The sequence below is a fragment of the Microcaecilia unicolor genome, chromosome 5 (assembly GCF_901765095.1).
Source record: "Microcaecilia unicolor chromosome 5, aMicUni1.1, whole genome shotgun sequence".
NCBI lineage: Eukaryota > Metazoa > Chordata > Amphibia > Gymnophiona > Siphonopidae > Microcaecilia > Microcaecilia unicolor.
In genome coordinates, this window is record NC_044035.1 from 250,084,299 (window position 1) to 250,102,483 (window position 18,185).

Here is an 18,185-nt window from a genome sequence, read left to right on the forward strand (position 1 = left end):
CAAATCAAAACAGTTTACAAAAGTAAGTATAAATTGGAAAAATAAACTCCAATCTACTGATAGGAAAGAAGTCAGGTACTCAGGCATCATTCAGGCAATCATATGAAAAGGAATGCAAGCACAATATAATATATACATAAGTAAACATAATTTAACAATAAAAATATAAAATCATTTCATTTCCCTCACTGCAGAGTTCTTAGCAAAAAGTACATGTAATTAATCGTAGGACAATTGAAAGAAGTACGTTTTGAATGATGAACGGAATGCTGATAAGTTTTCTAGTTGTAAATTTTTTGGGAGTGAATTCCAAAGGGCAGGAACCAGAAAGAAAAATGCCAAGGATCTTGTAGACTCCCACTGTGCTTTGGATAGATGGGGTAGGACGTCTTATCTGTCAACAATCAAAGGGAAAATGCAAGTGTATAGGGTATTGTTAGAGAGGCAAGGTAGGAGGGAGTGGTGTTATGTAGTGCCTTGTGCATCAGTATTAAAATTTTAAATCAGAAGAGAGGTGAAATCAATAATAATGGAACATACTTTTCAAACCATTCTAGCAGCGCAGAGATCAAACATTTACCTTACATTTTTCAAAATGGAAGGAAAAAGCCTCAGAAAACTGCTCTTGACATTGCCACTACATGTGTCACCAAATGGCAGGTCAGTTTACTTCACAGGCATAAAAAAAAACCTTCCACAAGAACTTTTTTCATTAAAAAAAAACCCCAAACTTTCTTGTACTCAAGATATAGAAAACAGGTTAGCAAAATTGCAGAACACTAACTTATCTTAGTGTCAGAATAACCATGGTACTACCGACAGTGGCCAGTGTTTCACTTTGCACTGTATCAGGGTGGAACGGACCAGGGCAAAAATATAAACAAAATACTGCAGACCATTGCAATGCAAAAGGAAAACCCTCACAACTTGAATACATACTTTAACAAGCACTCACACACTTCATACTCTAGCAGTTTCAAAGATGGCCACAGGATGCCAATGCGATTTAAAAGGTATCCCATGTCATTCCCACACCAGAAAATACTTAAGGTGTACCGAAAAAGCAAAGTACAAATTAATTAAAAAAAAAAAAAAAAAGGACCTTCAAAGATGAGAGTCCTCTTCTGAGTCCAATGAACGGTCCCCAATCAGACTCTTAGCACTCAGACTGAACAGAGTCTATGCCTGCCCTGACTCAGTGATATCACGCCCATGCCCACAGACCTACTCACAGACTCTGGGGAAGCTTACCCGATGTTGAGAGTGTTACTGCATGGATCGCTGACAGCCATCGGGGCACTGACATCAAAGACCACTCCACAAGCAAGGTAGGAGCCTCAGGAAAAAGCTGGGGCTGAGCCATTGCTGGCATGAGTGATATTGATGTTTGAGCAGTGTGCAGCCTTAGCATCTGTGCCAACTCCTCTCAAATGGCTCAATACCGCTCATCGAAGGTAGGAAAGGTTGGGATGCTGGGACAGGGCCAGCCTACCAAAGAGCTGGTGCCGATCCAGAAGCAGGAGCCTGGCTGCTTGGAGACTAGTGCACCTCCACCTCGGAGGGGGTGCACTCCTGTCAGTGCCGTCACTTCTTGGGGACTGGCGATGCTGATGCCCTGGTGCTCCCTGCATCGTATGTCAAAGAGGATTGATGCTTGTGCTTCTTGTGCTCTCCCCCACCCCCCCGACACTGAGCATCATGGTCCTTCAGTGTCAACGAGGACAAACCCATACGTGTCCTCTGTGTCCTGCAGTCGACTATCTGCATTCAATGTTGAGGGATGTGGAAACCTCCTCAATGCTGGTGCACTCCCAGTGGTAGCTGATGTCTGGGTAGCCACTGAAGTCGATGCTTCCGGAGTTGATGTTGATAGTTTGGCTGGACCGGGCATGCCTTCTATGTCCTCAACTGCATTTTCAACCAGAAAGAACGGGATCTGGGGTCATGGTTAGGACCAAGGCACCCAATGCACCAAATGTGCGGGTCCGTCACTGAAATCACCTGATTATATTGGGCGCATCTCTTGATGCCAAAAGGGGTCATTTTGAACATTAAGAAAAGAACCACGGTCAAATTAAATTCCTTAATTTTGGACTACAAAAAGGAGCAGAGCCCAAATTGAGGTTGGTGCTCAGGACTACATAGGCCTATCCAGCCACAAAAAAGAAGGAAAACTTGAAGAGCCAAAAACACTAAGAGGGAAAAACAACAAAGTGTAATTAAGGCAAAAATGAAGAAATGAGGGAAAAATATTCACATATGAAGGAATAGCAAAAGCAGAGAAAAAAAGGACTGAGGGAAGACTGCAAGACACATCCTCCCTGCTCTGCACAAAAACGAAGATTGAGGAACTTGAGCTCACGCATTGGGCAAGAAAGCACCTGCACAGTGGAACACTGTTAGAATTTTCTTGAACTATTTATCCGCTAGCCAGTGTCCACACTGGGTGGGTTTCCCACATGTGAGAATACAAATGAACCTGCTTGTCCTTTGAAAAGAAATGTACCTCAAATACCAAGAAATGTAATCTAAGACCAGGAAATGTGAGTGAAAGAAATATTTCCCATCATTTTGGATACCACAGGCTTGGTCAAAAAACTTCCATGTATACCTGTATAGGTTGCCCATATATGTTACATCTTACAAACTCTAGAAGGAAGCTCTCTTTCACAATGCAAGTTCTATGGCAAAGAGCAACACTTTTGAGACTAAGACCATAATCAACATATACTGAGGTAGGAGTGAGGTTCATTCCTGCCACGGTATGCACAAAACTAACCCATTTGGAGAAACTGCCCCTAAGAAATGCTGAATCAGCATTGCCCTCAAAGTAAAATGAACATACTCTCACCTAATATTTCTTACAGTGAGCAATGCATTATGCTGCAGTTAATGGAGGATTCCTTTTCCATACAAGTCCCTGCTAGCAGGTTTGATGTTATTTAAGTTTTTAAGCAAATGCTGAAGACAAGAACTGAGGAACTGAGTGTGGAACATGTTTTGATTTTTAAACAGTTGTACATTTGTAACAGGTTGCAATTTTTTTGCTAGTCATCCATTGTATGCACAATAAATGTGATTAGTCTTAAAGAAAAAAATGACAGCCTGCCAGTATAGGCAGTGGAACAGGGTGGGCTACAGCCCTACCAATGTTTTGTCCCACACAGCATCAGCAACCATGGAGATGGGAGGCAGGGACAGAGCTTGGTTTGCCTGGCTTTTTCAAGTCAAAAGATGTTCTACTGCCCCTGCCTAACAGCCTTCTTTTATAGGTGCATTTCACAATAGGTGGATTTAATGCATATTTGTGCATGCAAAAAATTTACATCTATAAACAGATAATAGTGCTGAAGCTGTAGTAAACTGTAGATGGTTGGGAGCCTGGGTCCTGCCACTAGAAATACACATGGATCCAGTGGAGGGAGCCTGGACCCTACCCCCTCCAACAGTATAAAGGGATTGGCTATGGTCACGGCAGGTGATAAATTTGGAGTAGAAGAGGACAATTTGCACATACCCCATGGGCATGTATGTACATACACCACCTATACGCACAGAAACCTGGCTGAATCTACCACTGGGGGAAAAAAAAACAGGAAATGTGGATGTCAAAATAGAAGTTCTAAAGATGTTATGACACAATCATGTTTAAAATTGTGCTCTAGTCAGAAACATTCTAAACATAATCAAGTGGTTACAAGTAGCATCCTAACGGAGATCATGCACAGAACACAGACAACCAGATCTAAAGGAATGTACTGGCATGGATGCATGGGAGTAAACATACTTCATGAATAATTACTAGAAAGAAAGGATTTACATTTGTGAAATGTGAGCTCTAACATAGCATGAAAATGTTTGAAGAGGACCCTAGGCCACATTAAGTGGATTCTGCTAAGAGAAATGATTTGTAGTAGTAGTTTAAAGCTTCATTTGTTAGTGATCAAGCAAAATCTATATCATGTTACTATCAAAGCACCCACAGATAAATCTTTACTTCAGCTTATCATTCACCTAAGGGCACAAATCTGACACACTGTAATAGGTACTTACAGACAGCCCTCTCACTCAATATTCCACTTAAAAGACAGTCATACTACAGACTTCAAACAGTTTTTTGTTGTTTAATTCACTGAATTAGGCTATTGCCATTATTTTTTTGAGGGAAGGGACTGTTTCCAAATACAGTTTTCATAAATTATTTTTCTCGGATAGAAACAATTTATGTTTTTTTTTATTATACTATCGCACTATATCATTGGACAACTGCTTTGAAATATTCTATCAGCAATTTACATAAAAAAGGCAAAGATAAAACATGAGTTTTGCTACTGATCAGTGCTCGTCACCCTTCAGATTAACATGGTTATCCATACTATAGTGTGAAGGCAACATTGAGGTGTATGGGTTTATGTTTTGTTTTTTTAAATTAAAAGAAAACTAATCCATCTAAATTACAAAGAATCAAAGTTCCTTTTATAGATCAAGTGCAGAAAACAAATGTTCCTTCAGCACGAAAGCAGCAGCATACGAGAGAAAGTAACAGTGATAATTATTTTTTCTTTTAAGGAAGGGGCAGCAGCAACTGCTGCCGTACACACATTGTCATACACACTGCATATGTGTGGGAGTCAATCTGTCCTTTTGTCAGGAAAAGTTCCTCTTTTTGATATTTTTTAAACCATACTTCAGGTTTTTTGTTATTGCAGTCGTTGTCTTTAAACAAAATTTAAAAAAAAAAAAAAGGTGTAGTGGGTGCTCATGCCACCCTGATAAGAGATTTTTTTCACAGGTGTGCAATTGTTTCCACAGTGGAAGTTAAATATCCCCATGAAACATCTGTTCCAAATAAAGATAGCGGGGAAACATTTTCCAATGCTGGAGAAGTTCTGTTCAGTGTCCTGTCTGTTGGGAGGATCAGACTTGTCAATATCCTTATTTACAGGTAGATCATGCTGGCCAGAGGACATCACTGAGACCATATTCAAATGAAAGCTGGAAGTATGCTGCTATCATTCTTTTTGCTATTATTGCAGTATATCCTATATCAGCAAAACTGTAATCAAAGTCCTATGCATGAATATGTGGAAGCCACATCGTATCAGAGTGAACAAAAAGAACCACATTGTATCATTGTATCTGAATGTAAGATAGCATTGCCTATGGGCTGATAAAATACCCTCCTCCCCCTTCTACACAAGGCCTTCACCAAAATCAAAATTGCAAAGCAAAGGAAAGCTGTTCTGGCTACCTAAAGTGACTTTACCAACTTCATGCTAAACATCCCTTTAAGTATTCTTTTCTATACACTGCTTATATCCAATGTTTTTGAATATTTTCATGCCTACATATATTCACTCTTGCACAATTAATCTTTGCCTTCTGTGATTCCTCCCATCATTTCAAAAGCCAAAACCACAGCCACAGAATTTACTCCTATGGAAAAAGACATGAATGTTACAGGTCCTGCTCTAAGAACACCCCTAGAAAATCCAGGCAAAAGGAAGCAGCCCAAAGCAGATCAGTTTGCCAAACAAAGCAAAATACTCAAACTCAGCAGCAACAGGAAAAGATAAAGCTCAAAATATTAGGGCCAATGGAGCTTGGCTAAAAATATGTAAACTGAACTACCTATTGGTAATGAAACCATCCATTAAAAACAAAACTGGTATAACCAGGAAAATCAATCCAGAGACACTATGGCAATTTTTATACATATAAACAGCATTCACACTTTGGATGTAGTTATTAAATCTCTTTTTGAAGAGATTTATCTGGACAGTGTATAGCAGAAACAGTAAGTTTCCCATGCTCATGCTCTTGCTCTTACCATCTTAGAGGAAGAGATGGGCTACTAAATCAAGAGTGACTAATATCAGAAGCTCAATTGTAGGAACAGACTAGGCACCAATGAAGAAAATGGTGAGTGGTTACTGAAATTCCATTAATCCAATGCACCTTGGTTTCATAGTAGAATCTTTTTCCAAAATTTATCCTTGAGAAAAAGGCTCCAATATGGAACTGAAATGACAAATTGTGTTTCATTAAATTTAATTTTAAAAGAATTTGCCAAGTGCCTAATCCATTGTTTCCAAATATTTTGTTCTCACTGTGACCTCCAACAGCAACATCTCTTTCTACCAGATGCCTTTGAAGTCATGAGTGCAGTGGTCCTCATTAATTGCTTCTATCAGACACGAGCCATTAATGATTAAAAGCACCACAGTGGACTACTGTTTACTCAATCTACTGGTGGAACTTACTCAATTTTCTATGCATTATATATATATATATATATATATATATGCATATATACACACAGTGCAGTGAGCAATTAAGGCAAGCATTCCGCAATTGCCAGTGAAGAAATAAAAACCAACACCCAGCCCTCCCACTGCTTACACCCAAGTTTATTTATCATAAATTCAAGTTATAGGCTTATATTTCAGTTGACTTCTTCCCATAAACTCTAACTACTCAAGTGTTACATACTTTGATTTCTTTTTAAAGTATCCTGATTAGATTGACTGATCTTGATGTTTTTTTCTTGTATCTAAGGTGCTAACTAGACAACCAAAGGTCATCATTCCAACTTTCCAACACAGTGTCAGAGAACTCAGTGAAAGATGATAGAATAGTTTTGTAGTTCAAGCCATAATACAGAACAGGTTAGGATTCCACCCCCCTCCCAAATCTGTCAGGAATGGTTGGGCCTGGATACAGTAAAGAAAGGAAGACCACTGCTACCACCATGGCCTACCAAGGAGCAAAACTAGAGAGTATGTCCTTGAAACAGATGTTCCTCTAATCCTAAAGCTAGTGAAGGTCCAAACAAGAGTAACAGGACTTGAAGAGTACAAATAGCAAAAAAGAAAGTGTTTAACAGAAATCAGTTTGAATAGCAGAATGTTTTTGTTTTGAGAATGTCTAATCTCAGGACTTGAGAAAACTGAAAAATAGGGTGCCCAGATCAAATTTTTTTTATCTTGATATTAATGCAGAATGCCAAGCAGAGAACCAGGTGGCTAAATGGTCCTCCCAGCATCGATTTTCTAGTATGGTAAGGATACAGAGTGCTAACATTAAAAATGTAATAATTTAAACAGCACAGACCCATTAAAAAATTATGCTGCATTAAAAACAAAAAGGGGGAGGTTATATTTTTTAATACAGGAACATGAAAGTTTTAAGGATGGAGATAACTTCTCCCTATGCTTGCCAGGATCAAAATCAGGACCACAAAGCCTGAAAAGGTTTCCACTTTAATGCAGAGATGGGTTCTAAATCACATTTTTGAGGGCAGGGGAGTAGTTTTTAATGTACGAGTCATTAGTCAAGTCCTCTCAAATCCACCCAATGTCTGTCACTGGGGAAGGGCTGGAGCTGAACAGCAGCAGTCCAAAACCTTGTGTAGGTTAGATTGGAAATGGGGTGAAGTGAGAAAGTCCAGTCAAGGCAGCCTCCAGTCCAGCATGAGAGTTTCAAGTTATACAGATAGGATTCAGGGCAAGTGTTTATAAGAAGCAGAAAATATATTCACTGAAGGCCTTAGGTGCACGATACACTTAGCTTATTCAGACTTTCAGTGAATGTTTGTGCCAGTAAGCCAGGCCTGCACATCCAGCAATGAATGAGTGCATCTATAGTTCTCTCTCCTATTCCCGGTGGAGATTCTAATAAAAGTCTTACTGAAAAAGTTTTCCAAAGAAAGTCAAAGAAGGTCACTACAGCAGACCATGTGGACAAAAAAAACAAAAAAACAAAAAAAAAAAAACAACCCAAAAAACACTGTGCACCATGAAGTCTAATTTATCACGTTGATCTGAAGTTACATCAAAAGCAAACGTTCCTGTCTGTCTTTGCATGTCGTGAGTGTTTAAACTTTTTCTTTAGGTGAAGCATCACTCTTATTGGTTTAGTGTCCTGCTGCATTGTCCAGTAATATGTAAAATGTAGATATGCAGAGCATGGGACAGTTATTGTATTTGCTATGATTAATTTTTCTTCTCCACTCTCACGGCACCTGAAGTATGAAGCATTCAATCACCTTTAACCCCAGACCATGGGCTTAAAAAGCATTACTCCTCCATGGAAAATATTTTCAGGCCTTGAGCTCAACAGAGGAAAAGACCGTGCGCAAGGCAAGCAAATGAGCGCAAACAGTTGTATGGAAAACATTTAAGAGATAAGCTCCATGGACTCGAGAAGAGAACAGACGTGGCTGTCTGTACTGTGAGAAAATCTGCTTCTCCAGGTATGTTAGAGCTGGAAGCCCTCCATTGGGGCCTCTCGTTGCTGGAAGATGTACTGTTGTTGGCTGAGATCCACTTGAGGAGCAATACTGCTATCCTCATCCTCAGTCCCAAAGTAGTGCTCAATCAGGTCAAAGGCCTTCTGGTAGATTTCCTGGTTCTCATGACTCTGTAGGAATTCAATCTTATCCAGTCCTGCAGGATACGAAAATACACAATGGGAAAACATCTTTTAATGCATCTAGAATTGTATGTTTTCATCATAATAACAAAAGTTAAAAACAATTCTTGAAATCAGAAAAAAAAAAGACATTTATAAAAAAAAACTGTTAAAGCAGTACCTCCTAATTATGTCGAACTTCAGACTGTCATGAGCCAGGTTACCATTTGATAAAAATGAACCACTAGCACAGAAAAGCAATTTGTAAGACACTCCTTCCCAAGGAACCAGTGAAAAAAAAATGGTATTCTAGCTTGCTTTGAAACTATTTTATTGCAAGCACCATCAGCATATATCATATGCAATGTCTTTTCAGTGATGCAAGCAACTTCTCAATCTTTGTTCTACCCTTTTACCAATAAAGCACTACCTTTAATCTCCCCCAATAAGCAAAACCCCACCTGATGGTGGGCATTGTCCAAATATCAGATACACAAGCCCCATAGCTCCATATATACTACAGAACATCTCAGGCAAATTTTCATCAAAAATTTCAACCCTGTAGCAACTTCCTTCACAACATCTTTATCCAATCAACCCTTCAGATGAGCATAGCCCTGTTCAATTTCTACTATGAAAAAAAAAAAAAGACATGATCCCTTGGGTTTGAGCACTAAAGATAATCAAATTATCCCAATAGGCTTGGAGAGCAAGGAGAGTTATACTGGGTGGCTTTGATTGTTCAGTACAGGGCATTTTTCTTCGAGTATCAGTACAAAACCAAAGCCCAGCATGGTGTAAAAGGGTATTCTCACCATTAATAGGTGTTTTCCATAGTCAGTAGGATATGACACAAGCAGGTGATGTCATTCAATGGCATCACAACGAACAGCTCTCCTAGAGATCAGAACTAATGTACTGAGCATGTATGACTTTTCCTGCATGCAACAATCTTAGTTCCCTTTATTTGTTCTATAGCTCAAGAAAAAAAATGCAACTTAGAGAGATGGGAGGGACTGTATGCCTGCCTGATCAATCCTGCTACCTATGGAAAACACCTGTAATGGGTGAGAAACACTACTTTTTCAGTCAACAAGTCAGGCCCACATGAGTGACTCCCAAGCCCAGGATCACTTGATTAAACAATTTGATCACTGTCCATGAGTGGCCCAATTCCCATAAAGTCTACAGAAAGCGAAGATTCCTACCTGTAGCAGGTATTCTCCAAGGACAGCAGGCTGATTGTTCTCACATGTGGGTCGATGTCTGCGTTGGCCCGGGAATCAGACAGCAAATTTTGAAGCAAACTTTAAAAAATCTTTCCAGAGTCTTCTGGCACGCGAGCAGCGCGCACTGCGCATGCACGGCAGTCTTCCCGCCCATCGCGTGAGCGTTCCCGCTCAGTTTAATCAAAAAGCAAACAAACAACAAACAACAACTCCAAAGGGGAGGTGGGCAGGTTTGTGAGAACAATCAGCCTGCTGTCCTCAGAGAATACCTGCTACAGGTAAGTATCTTCGCTTTCTCCGAGGACAAGCAGGCTGCTTGTTCTCACATGTGGGGTATCACTAGCACCCAGGCACACTCAAAACAATGAACACTGGTCAATTGGGCCTCGCAACAGCGAGGACATAACATAGACTGACCTGAAAACAAACACCTAACTGAGAGTGCAGCCTGAAACAGAACAAAAATGGGTCTAGGGGGGTGGAGCTGGATTCTAAACCCCGAACAGATTCTGCAGCACCGACTGCCCAAACCGACTGTCGCGTCGGGTATCCTGCTGGAGGCAGTAGTGAGATATGAATGTGTGGACTGATGACCATGTTGCAGCCTTGCAAATCTCCTCAATGGAGGCTGACTTTAAGTGAGCCACTGAAGCAGCCATGGCTCTAACATTATCAGCCGTGACATGGCCTTCCAGTCAGCCCAGCTTGGGCATACGTGAAGGATATGCAATCTGCTAGACTGGAGATTGTGCTTTTTCTGATGGCAACTCCCCTCCTGTTGGGATCAAAAGAGACAAACAACTGGTCAGACTATCTAAAGGGCTTCGTCTGCTCCACGTAAAAGGCCAATGCTCTCTTGCAGTCCAAGGTGTGCAAACTGCTTTCACCAGGTCGGGTATGAGGATGGGGAAAGAATGTTGGCAAGACAACTGATTGGTTCAGATGGAACTCAGACACCACCTTTGGCAGGAACTCAGGGTGCATGCGGAGGACTACTCTGTTGTGATGGAACTTGATATAAGGTGCATGCACTACCAAGGCCTGAAGCTCACTGACTCTACAAACCACCAAGAAAACGACCTTCCAAGTCAAGTACTTAAGATGGCAGGAACTCAGTGGCTCAAAAGGCGCTTTCATCAGCTGGGTGAGAACGAAGTTGAGATCCCATGACACTGGTGGAGGTTTGACAGGGGGCTTTGACAAAAGCAAACCTCTCATGAAGCGAACTAAAGGCTGTCCAGAGATAAGCTTACCCTCTACACGGCGGTGATAAGCACTAATCGCACTGTGAACCCTTACGAATCTGGTCTTGAGACCAGACAAGTATAGAAGGTATTCAAGCAGGGTCTGTGTAGGACAAGAAAGAGGATCTAGGGCTTTGCTGTCACATCAGATGGCAAACCTCCTCCATTTAAAAGAGCAACACCTCTTTGTGGAATCTTTCCTGGAAGCAAGACTTGGGAGACACCCTCTGAAAGACCTAAGGAGGCGAATTCTAAGCTCTCAACATCCAGGCCGTGAGAGCCAGAGACTGGAGGTTGGGACGAAGAAGCGACCCCTCGTTCTGAGTGTTGGAAAACACTCAAATCTCCACGGTTCTTCGGAGGACAACTCCAAAAGAAGAGGAAACCAAATCTGACACGGCCAGAAAGGTGCTATCAGGATCATGGTTCCGCAGTCTTTCTTGAGTTTCAGCAAAGTCTTCCCTACTAGAGGTATGGGAGGATACGCATACAAAAGGCCTGTCCCCCAATGCAGGAGAAAGGCATCTGACGCTAATCTGTCGTGGGCCTGAAGCTTGGAACAGAGCTGAGGGACCTTGTGATTGATCTGAGTGGCAAATAGATTCACCGAGGGGGTGCCCCACGTGTGGAAGATCTTGCGGACTACGCCCATGTTTAGAGACTACTCGTGAGGTTGCATTATCCTGCTCAGACTGTCAGCCAGACTGTTTACACCTGCCAGATAAGTGGCTTGGAGAAACATGCTGTGGCGGCGTGCCCAAAGCCATATCTGAACAGCTTCCTGACACAGAGGGCGAGATCCGGTGCACCCTTGCTTATTGGTGTACTACATGGCAACCTGATTGTCAATCTGAATTAATATGACTTGGTTAGACAACTGATCTTTGAAAGCCTTTAGAGCGTTCCAGATCAATTTTAATTCCAGGAAGTTGATCTGCAGACCTTTTTCCTGAAAGGACCAGGCTCCCTGAGTGTGGAGCCCATCTACATGAGCTCCCCACCCCAGGAGAGATGCATCCATCGTCAGCACTTTCTCTGGCTGAGGACCTTGGAATGGTCACCCCCATGGTCAAATTGGATCGAATTGTCCATCACTGAAGAGAATTCCGAAAGCTGGTGGACAGTTGGACTACATCTTCTAGATCCCCCGCAGCTTGAAACCACTGGGAAGCTAGGGTCCATTGAGCTGATCTCATATGTAGATGTGCCATGGGTGTTACATGAACTGTGGAGGCCATGTGCCCCAGAAGTCTCAACATCTGCCGAGCCGTGACCTGCTGAGACACTTGAACCATGGACACCAGGGACAGAAGGTTGTCCGTCCTTGCCTCAGGAAGATAAGCTCGAGCTGTTTGAGTGTTCAACAGGGCTCCAATGAATTCCAATTTTTGGACTGGGGAAAGATGGGACTTGGGATAATTTATGATGAACCCCAGTAGCTCTAGCACCCGAATAGTCATTCACATGGACTCCAGAGCACCCTCCTTCGAGGTGCTCTTCATCAGCCAATCATCGAGATAAGGTAACACATGCACTCCCAGTCTGCGTAGTGACGCTGCGACTACAGCTAGGCATTTAGTAAACACTCTGGGTGCAGACACCAGGCCAAATGGCAGTACACAGCACTGAAAGTGCCGTGTTCCCAAACGAAATCGAAGATACTTCCTGTGAGCTGGAAGTATCGAGATGTGGGTATAAGCATCCTTTAAGTCCAGCGAGCATAGCCAATCGTTTTCCTGAATCATGGAAAGAAGGGTGACCAGGGAAACCATCCTGAACTTTTCTCGGACTAGAAATTTGTTCAGGGCCCTCAGGTCTAAGATGGGATGCATCCCCCCTGTTTTCTTTTGCACAAGGAAGTACCTGGAATAGAATCCCAGCCCTTCTTCCCCTGGTGGAACGGGTTCAACCGCTTGGGCCTGTAGAAGGGCGGAGAGTTCCTCTGGAAGTACCTCTTTGTGCTGGGAACTGTAAGAATGAGCTCCCGGTGGACAATTTGGAGGTTTGGATTCCAGATTTAGGGTGTATCCTGACCAGACTATTTGAAGAACCCACCGGTCGGAGATTATGATAAGCCACCTTTGGTGAAAAAATATCAACCTCCCCCCGACCGGCCAGTCGTCCGGCATGGACACTTTTTCTGAGGCTATGCTGAACTGCAGCCAGTCAAAAGCCTGTCCCTTGCTTTTGCTGGAAAGCCACAGAGGCCTTAGGCGTACACAGTTGACGAGTACGAGCGCGCTGGGACTGAGCCTGAGCAGGCTGCTGAGAAGCAGGAGCGTACCTACGCCTAGCATAGGTATAGGGAGCACTCCTGTTCCCTCCAAAAAACCTCCTAGATGAGGAGGTAGTAGCAGAAGACGCCCAGCGGGAGAGAGAATCCATAGCATCATTATGCTTTTTGAGCTGGTCATCCAGATCCTCTACTTTCTCACCAAAAAGGTTATCCCCCCAGCAAGGAACATCCGCCATCCGCTGCTGGACCGAATGATCCAGGTCAGAGACACGCAGCCATGAGAGTCTGTGCATCACTATACCTTGGGCAGCGATCCTGGATGTTACATCAAAAGTGTCGAACGTACCCCTGGCCAGGAATTTTCGACACGCCTTCTGCTGCCTGACCACCTGGCAAAAAGGCTCAGCCTGCTCAGGAGGGAGCGCATCAATCAAGCTAGACAGTTGCCTCACCGAGTTCTGCCACCATGGAATTGTGAGGTAGCTGAGACTTCATCAATCCAGGTTCCCCATGGATCCGATATTGGGATTCAGTTCTTTTTGGGATCACAAGGTTAGACAGAGGGAACGACCAGTTTCGCTTAAGGACTTCCTTCAGTACATTATGCAAAGGAGCCGTTGCAGCCTCTCTAGGTGGAGAAGCATAATCCAGGACCTCGAGCATCTCAGCCCTGGGCTCATCCTCAACCTCCATAGGGAAGGGAAGGGAATAGTCGCAGCCATTTCCCAAACAAAGGAGGTAAAGGATAGACTCTCCAGTGGAGACAGTCTCCTTTCAGGTGGAGGGGAAGGTTCAGAAGGAATCCCATAGGACTCATCAGATGAAAAGTACCTGGGATCCTCCTCTTCCACCCATGAACGCTCATCTTCAATATTGGACAAGACATCTCTCAGAGCAGTCTGAAACTGAGCCTGTCTTGATGCCGAGGAACGACGTCCTCGATTGCGGTGCCGAGAAGTTGACACCCACCTGGACTCCAGTGAAGCTTCCTCCACCGACGTCGAAGGGGAGTCAACCTGGGTGCAGGCAGCACCGAGGTCGGGAACCTCACCACAGGCAAAGAGCCAGATACCGCTGTAGCAGATGGTACGGAAGATGCAAGCACCCCCAACACATAAGTACTGCAATACTGGGAAAGACCAAAGGTCCATTGAGCCCAGCATCCTGTTTCTAACAGTGGCCAATCCAGGTCACAAATACCCAGCAAGATCCCAAAAAAGTACAAAACATTTTATACTGCTTATCCCAGAAATAGTGGATTTCCCCCAAGTCCGTTTAATAATGGTCTATGGACTTTTCCTTTAGGAAGCCGTCCAAACCTTTTTAAAACTCCGCTAAGCTAACTGTCTTTACCACATTCTCTGGCAATGAATTCTAGAGTTTAATTACACGTTGAGTGAAGAACAATTTTCTCAGATTTGTTTTAAATTTACTACATTGTAGCTTCATCTCATGCCCCCTAGTCCTAGTATTTTTGGAAAGCGTGAACAGACGCTTCACATCTACCCGTTCAACTCCATTCATTATTTTATAGACCTCTATTATATCTCCCCTCAGCTGCCTTTTCTCAAAGGAAAGTTGTCCCATCCCCTTTATCATTTTTGTCGCCCTTCTCTGCACCTTTTCTAATTCCACTTTACCTTTTTTGAGATGTGGCGACCAGAATTGAACACAATATTCAAGGTGCGGTTGCACCATGGAGCGATACGAAGGCATTATAACATCCTCATTTTTGTTTTCCTTTCCTAATAATACCTAACATTCTATTTGCTTTCTTAGCCGCAGCAGCACACTGAGCAGGTTTCAACGTATCATCAACGACGACACCTAGATTCCTTTCTTGGTCCGGGACTCCTAACGTGGAACCTTGCATGACGTAGCTATAATTCGGGTTCCTCTTTCCCACATGCATCACTTTGCACTTGCTCACATTAAACATCATTTGCCATTTAGACGCCCAGTCTCCCAGTCTCCTAAGGTCCTCTTATAATTTTTCACAATCCTCCCGCAATTTAACGACTTTGAATAACTTTGTCTCATCAGCAAATTTAATTACCTCACTAGTTACTCCCATCTCTAGGTCATTTATAAATATGTTAAAAAGCAGCGGTCCCCGCACAGAGCAGACTGGCACAGTAACCCTTCCATAAGCTCTGGAAGCAGGGCCCTGATGCGCTCGTCAAGAGCCGCCGTCGGACAAGGCTGTGGGGTCGGTATAGGAGCTGGTGGCAGAATCTGTCAAGGCTCGGGAGCAGGTATCTCGCTGCTAGACCGACGCATCGGCACCTCCTGAATAGAGGGAGAGCAATCCTCTCGGCACCTATGCTTCTCGGGTGCCGAATCTCTCGACGCCCCGGAGCTCCCAGTACCGTGTGTCGAAGGAGAACGATGACGGTGCTTCTTCGCCTTCGCTTGACGTCTGTCATCATAACATAGTAACATAACATAGTAACATAGTAGATGACGGCAGAAAAAGACCTGCACAGTCCATCCAGTCTGCCCAACAAGATAAATTCATATGTGCTACTTTTTATTTGTACCTGTCCTCTTCAGGGCACAGACCGTATAAGTCTGGCCAGCACTATCCCCGCCTCCCAACCACCAGCCCCGCCTCCCACCACCAGCTCTGGCACAGACCATATAAGTCTGCCCAGCACTATCTCTGCCTCCCAACCACCAGCCCCGCCTCCCACCACCGGCTCCTGCCACCTAAACTCGGCTAAGCTCCCAAGGATACATTCCTTCTGAACAGGATTCCTTTATGTTTATCCCACACATGTTTGAATTCTGTTACCGTTTTCATCTCCACCACCTCCCGCGGGAGGGCATTCCAAGTATCCACCACTCTCTCCGTGAAAAAGTACTTCCTGACATTTTTCCTGAGTCTGCCCCCCTTCAATCTCATTTCATGTCCTCTCGTTCTACTGCCTTCGCATCTCCGGAAAAGATTCGTTTGCGGATTAATACCTTTCAAATATTTGAACGTCTGTATCATATCACCCCTGTTTCTCCTTTCCTCCAGAGTATACATGTTCAGGTCCGCAAGTCTCCCCTCATACGTCTTGTAACGCAAATCCCATACCATTCTCGTAGCTTTCCTTTGCACCACTTCAATTCTTTTTACATCCTTCGCAAGATACGGCTTCCAAAACTGAACACAATACTCCAGGTGGGGCCTCACCAACGACTTGTACAGGGGCATCAACACCTCCTTTCTTCTGCTGGTCACACCTCTCTCTATATACAGCCTAGCAACCTTATCGCTACAGCCACCGCCTTGTCACACTGTTTCGTTGCCTTCATATCCTCAGATACTATCACCCCAAGATCCCTCTCCCCATCTGTACCTATCAGACTCTCACCGCTTAACACATACGTCTCCCGTGGATTTCTCTTCCCTAAGTGCATCACTTTGCATTTTTTCGCATTGAATTTTAATTGCCAAACCTTAGACCATTCTTCAAGCTTCTGCAGATCTTTTTTCATGTTTTCCATCATCGAGACTCCTCTGTACTGATGAGGAAGACGTGGAATCCTCACGTCTCCTTGGGGCCGGGTCCGATGAAGGTCGGTCCCAGGGGGCCTGACATAATAGGAGGCCTCGAGACAGGTGGAGACCCACTCGATGCCTCACTGCTCCCAGCACGAGTTGGTCATTCCGCAGCTTTTACCTTCGCTCCAGACATCGATGCCAACCTTGGTACCGATGTCGACGAAGGACCGGACTGAGCCCCAAAAAAGCTTCTCATGTTGGGCCTCTCGACACGCTTGGGTCTGTTTCTTCATGCGAAGACACAGACTGCAAGTGGCTGGGCCTTGGTTGGGCCCAAGGCACTGGATACACAAAGCGTGGGTATTGGTACCCGAGATAGTCCGGTTGCACCGAGTACAACGTTTGAAGCCTCTGGGAGTCTTTGATGACAAGGAAGAAAAAACGGCTTTGGCAAAATCAAAAGACGTGATCGTGCCTGTTAAAAGAAAAAAGGGCACAAAAAGAAGGGAACAACCCAACCGCGCGGCCTAAGCCAGCAGCGTCGAAAAACAACGGAAACTTTAAAAGGGGCAAAAAAGTAAAGAAAGCTACGGGAGGGTTTTTTTTTTTTTTTTTTAACTGTAAATCGTAACAACAAAAAAAAGAAAGAAATAAGAAAAACAATGCAGAAAACTCTTTCCCGGGCCTGCAAGGAGCGGGGAAAACTCGACTGCGGAGAAAATATAACTGAGCATGAACGCTCACGCAATGGGAAGGAAGCCGATCCGCACACGTGCACCAGAAGAGACTCTGGCAAGATTTTTAAATATTTTGCTTGCAGAATGGCCGGTTCCCGGGCCGACGCAGACGTCGACCCACATGTGAGAACAAGCAGCCTGCTTGTCCTCGGAGAATTTATTTTTTTTTCAACAGTATATTTGTTTTTCTGTTATTTGGTAAAGTGTTGGGGTGCCATTTTTTCCAGACTCCATATATGTGTGTGTGGTTTATCTTCAGTGGGCAGGTGTAGTGTAATAGTTTTCACAATATTAGCATTCCTGGTTGGCACAACATTTCTTGGCTATAGAACAGTTTTTTTTGCATCAAAATATGTTTTTGTATGTATGGTACTCAAAAGATATTTCTACCTGGTGATCTGAATATTGGAAGTGACATTTTGTTTTAATATTTATAGTATATTAGTGATCCTTTTGGTTTTTGTCTCACCTTTTAGTACATTTTTCTGTTTGCATTTTACAGACAAAAAAAAGCAACACTGGGCCTTCAAGACTGGGACAACATTCTTTATTTAGCAAAAGACCCGACATGGGCCGTGTTTCGGCGTCAGACAATGCCTGCCTCAGGGGTCAAAATGTAGTACTGCGATGTATAAGTTGTGTAGGTACTGTGCCTATTTGATGAAATGGAGACGCAAAGTGTAGTACTGCGATATACAAGCTGTATAGGTACAGTGCCTGACGCGAAAATCAGTCCAAGAGTCGTCCTCCCTCATGGCCACATTCATGAGGGAGGACGACTCTTGGACTGTTTTTCGCGTCAGGCACTGTACCTATACAACTTATCGCAGTACT

At 43.6% G+C, this 18,185-nt stretch overlaps 1 protein-coding gene across 1 annotated transcript in view; it reads right to left on the bottom strand.

Annotated features, from left to right (window-relative positions):
- Positions 1–303: 303 nt before the first annotated feature.
- The window catches only part of KPNA1 (karyopherin subunit alpha 1), a 268,403-nt gene continuing 250,521 nt past the window's right edge, over positions 304–18,185 (bottom strand). Inside the window, 1 exon segment of the mRNA XM_030203977.1 lies at positions 304–8,447. Within this exon segment, the coding sequence (XP_030059837.1) occupies positions 8,260–8,447 (188 nt within the window). The 3' untranslated portion in view covers positions 304–8,259.